At 44.6% G+C, this 7,186-nt stretch overlaps 1 protein-coding gene across 3 annotated transcripts; it reads left to right on the top strand.

The window, feature by feature from the left end:
• The first annotated feature begins 804 nt into the window (after window positions 1-804).
• Window positions 805-6,768, top strand: pdcl (phosducin-like). 3 transcript variants are annotated; one of them, XM_071349575.1, is made up of 4 exons: window positions 805-953; window positions 2,949-3,133; window positions 3,375-3,556; window positions 3,725-6,768. In XM_071349575.1, exons 2-4 carry the CDS (start codon window positions 2,959-2,961, stop codon window positions 4,274-4,276), a joined length of 909 nt encoding a protein of 302 aa, XP_071205676.1. In that variant the 5' UTR covers window positions 805-953; window positions 2,949-2,958; the 3' UTR covers window positions 4,277-6,768. The 3 variants fall into 3 exon arrangements, with proteins under 3 accessions (XP_071205676.1, XP_071205675.1, XP_071205674.1); XM_071349574.1 differs by having other exon boundaries at window positions 811-953; window positions 2,945-3,133; XM_071349573.1 differs by having other exon boundaries at window positions 867-953; window positions 2,896-3,133.
• Window positions 6,769-7,186: the final 418 nt, after the last annotated feature.

The following is a 7,186-nucleotide window of genomic DNA, read 5'->3' as shown; positions in this document are numbered from 1 at the left end:
GTCAGACCCGCTCAGGCAGAACAAATTTAAATTTGAGCCTTTTTTCACCGCTGATTTGAATGTAATTGAGAAAAAGGAAAGCTGTCAAAAAAGTGTCAGATCCTTTCTAATTTTAAAAGCAATCCTAGAAGTAATCATGTATTTTTTTCAAAAGTATCTGTAATCGGATTACAATATTTTTGCTGGTAACATTACGGATTACAGTTCGTTTTTTGTTGTTGTAATCCATTACACCCCAACCCTGCAAGTGTCATATGCTGAGGCAGTGAAAAGAGTACTACAGGATATTTTTTTTAATTGACCTTCATTTAACTAAGCAAGTCAGTTAAGACAGCCTACCCCAGCCAAACCCCTATGGGACTCCCAATCACAGCCAGTTGTGATACAGCTTGGATTTGAACCAGGGTGTCTGGAGTGATGCCTCTAGCACTGAGATGCAGTGCCTTAGACCGCTGTGCCAATTGTGAGCCCAAGAGATGGGTCCAGTGCATGGATCCTAAGAGGCACAGGGAGTAGGCCGAGGCCAATAGAGAGTGATAGAAATAACGTGTTTCAGTAAGGTTGGTTTCTTAGCGTTCATTGCCATGGTTATCAACTGTACTGCTGAAATGGAACATAAATCACAGGAAATAGATATTGTGGTGGCAGCTGGTTTTAATGGGTGTAGGGGTAGCTGGTAGGACACTTTTTCTTCCCTTTTCCCCGTACTTTTCCCCTTACCTTTTGTGTCACAAAGTGTAATGAATTCACACTCCAGAGCAGTAGCCGGAAAAAGGGCTTGATAGGAGAATTACCGGCCTTTACACTCCATTACAGTAGGTGGCGGTGTATGCACCTTGATGTTGGTTGCGAATCGGCAACACAAATTTGAAGAAGAAGAAAACGGATCATGTTTTTTTTGTCAACGCTGCGCTAGGGAAGTAGGATTTGAAACAGTTGTTGATTCAATCGAGGTAAGGTCGCTATAATATTATTTGTCAATCTAGCTTCATATAAAAGTAACTATTTGACTGCAATTAAATGTCGAAGTAGAAGAATCACTGAGCGTTAGCAGGCTAGCTTGTAGCTAGCTAACAATCAATTCCATTGACCTAGCTAGCTACAAAGGTGGAGACGTCAAGACGGCCTAGTACTAGGCTAGTTGGTGGAAATCCAGCTTTAATTGGCTTGCCCATTTCCACTAGCCTACCGTATCTGCTTGATTAGCAATACAGCTCGTTTCGTTTAGTAGTTAAGCTCAAAGGAATGCCAGCAAGGAATGACGACAAGAGAGCTATCTAAGTTAGCTAAGTAACGTTAGCACTGAACGAGTTATTCAGCGTTAACTTAGTTCTCTAGCTATCTTTTTGTCATTCCTAGCTGGCAATCTCTGCTTGGTTTTGAATTACAGTAGAAAATCCATGCAAAAAGCAGATATCACAGACCCAGAGTGAAAGTACATGTACATCATATGGGGAACACCAGCTAACGTTAGTTGGTTATCTTCATTCCCCAGGGTATCTTTATTTTTCACAGTTCGCGCAAGTAGTCAGTAGTAGCTAGGTAGCTACCATTTACCTTAGCTGGGCCATCCTATAATGCGGTGCTTTTTCTGTTCCCAGGAAATATCAGTTCTTATTTTTGAGTGCTTTCGTAAATTCACTCTGGCTATTTACTCCGATTTCAGAGCACTCTCGTGTGAGTGTGCCAGAGCGCAGAATAATTGACGTATTTACGAACGCGCAACACCGGTTGAATATGACCAGTGTCAGTAAACGTCTGCAAAAAAACGAAAGTAAATTGTTGCAGCAGCACAGTTACCAACATCAACGCTCTAGATAACATGAAAACAGCCTAGCCAGCTCTGCTAGGGCGAGTAAAATGGTCGAAGTGAGGCGTGATCTCATTTGTGTCTGGAAGTATCTAGCAAACTAGTCAGTTAGCTTGAGTGCGGTTGATGTCAGAACTCTCGGATCAACAATATTGCTTCATGTGTGGGCTCTGAAAACTAATCCACAGAGATTACATTTGTGTTAATCTAGCAGATTACTGCCTTCTGAATACAGGTGGTAGACCTAATGGTCTCATTGCCCCATGTTCTACTGCCAAAAGGTTTAAGTGATGCCCTAATGTGTTTAGTGCAAAGTCTTCTCTTAGTGTACTAGGCTACATTTTAAAATCTCAAATTCTGACGCCCTCTGGTGGGCAGGGCTTAAAATGCGGCCGGGAATTGTGCTGATGTTTAGCTAGGCTAGGGCAAGAAGCACCCATTTCCGACTCGTCCACTGTCCCGACTGACGTTTTAAGATGTGTTTTGACTAGATGGTATACAGTTGGTCAGAACTGACTTTTTGTAGTAGGTTAGGGTAAGCTAAAATGCAACTTCAAGTCAATTTGAGATAAACGGTATCCCATCTAGGCATGACCATTAAACTGGAGCATTGGTACATTGCCGGAAGCAACTCGTCTTTCTAGTTATTATTCTACTTGCAAATGATGTAGCCTTCTAGGTTAGCTTGTCAGAACATAATTGACAATTTGTGTATGCATTGTTATGACGTCATACTTACATTATTCTCCAAAATATAGGCTATTTGTTTAGTCTAGTTAGTTAAGCTAGGCTATTTGTTATTTGAGAAGTTATCCCGTTTCAGTTCAGTCCCCACACTCACAAAAACATTCCCCAAGGTGCACTATCATGACAATGCCCAGGTAGCCTGTGATTATGTACACAATGGACATTTTTAAGTGGCATTCTATTCAACTCTTCAGAATGACTGTGTGTGTAATGACTAGTGAGCATGCACAATGTCAACAATGACCTGACAAAGTTGCCCCCGGTTCACTCACACTGAAACGTTACACCATCATGCTTACCCCATTAGTTTGCCTATTCAAAGTATTTATTTTCTGCAGGGATCGTCTGCCCCCTGTCCTCTTCTCTCACAACTGAACTCTTCCCCAGTTAGGTGTGAAGTCATGACAACGTTGGATGACAAGATCCTGGGGGAGAAGCTGCAGTACTACTACAGCAGCAGTGAGGATGAGGAAAGTGACAAGGAGGATGACGAGGGGGAGCACAAGACCATCCGCAACCCAGATGTACTGGAGCCTGAGCTAGAATACAGCGCCGACGGTAGTGCCGTCAACACAGGTAACACACGCCTGGGGTTTACATTGTTGCGGTGCATACATTTATGAACATTTCTCTATTTTGCATGACCGAGATTGAGAAACATCTCTGTTCTACACAATATGTTTTCAATTTGTACATTTTGTTGAAGATGCCCCAGTCGTCTAGCAACCATGACTATGAAGAAGTGTTGTTGTAGGCAGCTGCATCTGTACATTGGCACAGTTGTACCAAAGTGATGATGATGATGGTACTTGTGCAGGGCCCAAGGGGGTGATTAATGACTGGAGGAAGTACAAACAGCTGAAGGTGGAGCAGAAGCAGGAGCAGAAGGAGGAGATGGAGAGACTCATCAAGAAGCTGTCCATGACCTGCCGCTCCGACCTGGACGACGAAGCCGACGCCATTAAACAGAAAGAGATGCAGGACAAGATCCAGCACAAGGTGAGTGAAGAAGGGGAGAGGGATACTGAACGCTTTGCAGCATAATAGTTCCGTATACCAATATGACATACGTTTGAGTTGAGGACGCCAACACACAAATAAAAGTTCTAAAATGGAATTGAGTTTTTCAGAAAAGTTGTTATTGAGTGTGTCCTCCGCATCCCTCAGATGACCATGCAGGAGTACAACATGCTCCAGGAAGACGAGGATGACGAGGACTTCCTCCAGCAGTACAGGAAGCAGCGCATCGAGGAGATGCGCCGGAAGGTGTTACGCGGTAAGCGCTTCGAGCAGGTCTACGAGCTCAACAGTGGTGAGGAGTTCCTGGAGGCTGTGGACAAGGAGGACAAGGCCTGCCTGGTTATGATCCACATCTACGAGGGCGAGGTGCCTGCCTGCGAGGCCATGATGGGCAGCCTGCTGTGCCTGGCACAGGAATACCCCCTGGTCAAGTTCTGTAGCGTGCGTGGGTCGGTTATCGGCACCAGTGCCCAGTTCAGGGGCAGCGCCTTGCCAGCCCTGCTGGTGTACAAAGGAGGAGACCTGATTGGGAACTTTGTGCGCATCACAGACCAGCTAGGAGAGGACTTCTATGCTGTGGATGTGGAGGCGCTGCTGCAGGAGTATGGGCTGCTGCCGGACAAACCTGTCCTTGTCGCTAAGACCATCCGCAACGCCGCCATCACACAGAGCGATGACTCTGACCTTGACATAGACTAGAGAACAGACCTGCACATGTATAGAAACATAGACTAGAACCCCTATGTGTACACACACACACACTCAACATAGACTAGAACCCCTATGTGTACGCACACACACACAGACTAGAACCCCTGTGTGTACACAGTCCACAGACTAGAAACCCTATGCGCGTACACAGTCGACAGACTAGAACCCCTATGTACATACACACACACACGGTCGACAGACTAGAACCCCACGTACACACACACACACACGGTCGACAGACTAGAACCCCTACGTACACACACACACGGTCGACAGACTAGAACCCCTACGTACACACACACACACACACACGGTCGACAGACTAGAACCCCTATGCACGCACACACACACACACACACACACAGTCGACAGACTAGAACCCCAATGTACACACACACACACAGTCGACAGACTAGAACCCCTACGTGCACACACAGTTGACAGACTAGAACCCCTATGTACACACACACACACGGTCGACAGACTAGAACCCCTACGTGCACACACACGGTCGACAGACTAGAACCCCTATGTACACACACACACACAGTCGACAGACTAGAACCCCTATGCACACACACACGGTCGACAGACTAGAACCCCTACGTACACACACACACACACGGTCGACAGACTAGAACCCCTATGCACGCACACACACACACACACACACACAGTCGACAGACTAGAACCCCTATGTACACACACACGGTCGACAGACTAGAACCCCTATGTACACACACACACACACACGGTCGACAGACTAGAACCCCTACGTGCACACACACGGTCGACAGACTAGAACCCCTACGTGCACACACACAGTCGACAGACTAGAACCCCTATGTACACACACACACAGTCGACAGACTAGAACCCCTATGTACACACACACAGTCGACAGACTAGAACCCCTATGTACACACACACAGTCGACAGACTAGAACCCCTACGTACACACACTCGACAGACTAGAACCCCTATGTACACACACACAGTTGACAGACTAGAACCCCTACGTACTCACATACACACACGGTCGACAGACTAGAACCCCTACGTGCACACACGCACGGTCGACAGACTAGAACCCCTTCGTGCGCACACACACACACACACACACACACACACACACACACACACACACACGGTCGACAGACTAGAACCCCTACGTGCACACACACACGGTCGACAGACTAGAACCCATACGTACTCACATATTTATATAGGTGTGATTTGACCTACAACTAAGACAGACTGTTGAATGCGCTCAAATTCAATAGCGTGGTTTCCACTACCACATTATCTCTGGGCTAGTCAGTGCTTGATACCGCCAGAGTTGTTCGTAATTGAGGAACTCAACATGCGATTACTTTCCGCAAATAGCTTGTTGACAAATTTGCGACTCCCTTTGACGATGGTGTGAAATTTTGTCATGGGCGTTACAGGAAGTAATTTCATGTTGTGGAGTCGCTCAGTTTTAAACGGCGATAGAGTTGTACTGGACACCATATTGGCAATATTAGAAAAATGCTAATTCAAAAAACAGTACCCTAATGCAGGGGTATTCAAATCTGAGCCTAGAGGTCCAGAGTAGTGCTGCTCTATCGGTTGACTAGATGGGATGCAGCGAATGTCAGAAGGGACCTTTTTCTTGCCGGTTAGGAGAACTTACGCAGCAGGTTATAAAAATGTACGTAGCAGGTTAGGAGAAATAGGTTAGGGTTAGCTAAAAAGCAAAAATTCGCCCAGCGCCACATCGAACACTCAACTTTTGATCTCACTTTGACATTAGCTGCATCCGTTCTAGCCATGGGGAAACGCTTATCACGGCACTTTGATACCGAAGTGACTTTTTCGTAGCAGGTTAGGAGACTGAGGTTAAGGTTAGCGAAAATGCTTTCCTAACCTGCTACAAAAATCACTTTGTATCAAAGTGTTGTGAAAAGACTGTGTCCTCGTAGCCATGACCTGTTCTACCTGGGAAATGAATTGCACCCACATGGTGTCCCACGTCTAAATCAGTGCCTGATTAGAGGAAAACAACGGAAAACAGCAGTGGAACTGGCTTCAAGGTCCAGATTTGAATTTGCCTGCAGCTAGTGAAGTGGGTTGATGTGATCGACAGGACCTAAAGGACCTATACATTCCCTATTAATTATGATATTTATTCACATAAGTTATATGCTTCATTTACACGTCATGTTAGTTTACCTAGTTACATGAATAAACCAAGACTGAGACCTATTACTTGTTTTACAATGATACGCAGACATTATTATTTTTTGATGTTTAAGCTTTAACTTATTTGTTTTTAATTGTGACAATGCATTGTTTTGTTTTTTTTCTGGTCCAATGTCTCTTATTTGTGCATGTTTATCAAACTAGCTCACCCTGTAGAAAATGTTCTGTCCAAAGGGACATTTTGTTAGTTTTATACCTGTTAATATTATGGAATAAAATAAACTAGCTTGATTTGACTTAGGCTGCACACGGTGTATTTTTGTTTAAGGGGTAGTATGCATTCACAAAGCATGCAGCTTCTTCTTCTGGGGTATAATAATGGCAATGATACACACTTTTTATTTTTTTATTTTTTTTAATCTCAGAAGTTGTTCACCATTTACAATTACTCTTGATTTACTGACAGTGAACATTTGAACAACCTGGTGCAAAGGCTACCAGTACAACAATTATAGCTGTTGCTTGGTTTGTAAGTTTTATTCAGACACTTCTTTTCAGTAACATTGTTGTAAATCACTGCAGGGAGACCATGGCTACATGCTGATTCCACACCCTTTTCCCAAAGTGTGCACATTCACTGAAGTTGTCAGGAATTCAGCAATGGTGGAAACTCTCCAGACAATGATTACACCAATCCATTGCTTTTAAAGACAT

Source organism: Salvelinus alpinus, chromosome 18, assembly GCF_045679555.1.
Source record: "Salvelinus alpinus chromosome 18, SLU_Salpinus.1, whole genome shotgun sequence".
Lineage (NCBI taxonomy): Eukaryota > Metazoa > Chordata > Actinopteri > Salmoniformes > Salmonidae > Salvelinus > Salvelinus alpinus.
This window is presented reverse-complemented; position numbering and strand designations above follow the sequence as displayed.

Coding starts and splice junctions, on each gene's coding strand:
- pdcl (XM_071349575.1), top strand. CDS start 2,959: ATGACAACGTTGGATGACAAGATCCTGGGGGAGAAGCTGCAGTACTAC. Junction 3,134..3,374: donor CGGTAGTGCCGTCAACACAG/GTAACACACGCC, acceptor GTACTTGTGCAG/GGCCCAAGGGGGTGATTAAT. Junction 3,557..3,724: donor AGGACAAGATCCAGCACAAG/GTGAGTGAAGAA, acceptor CGCATCCCTCAG/ATGACCATGCAGGAGTACAA.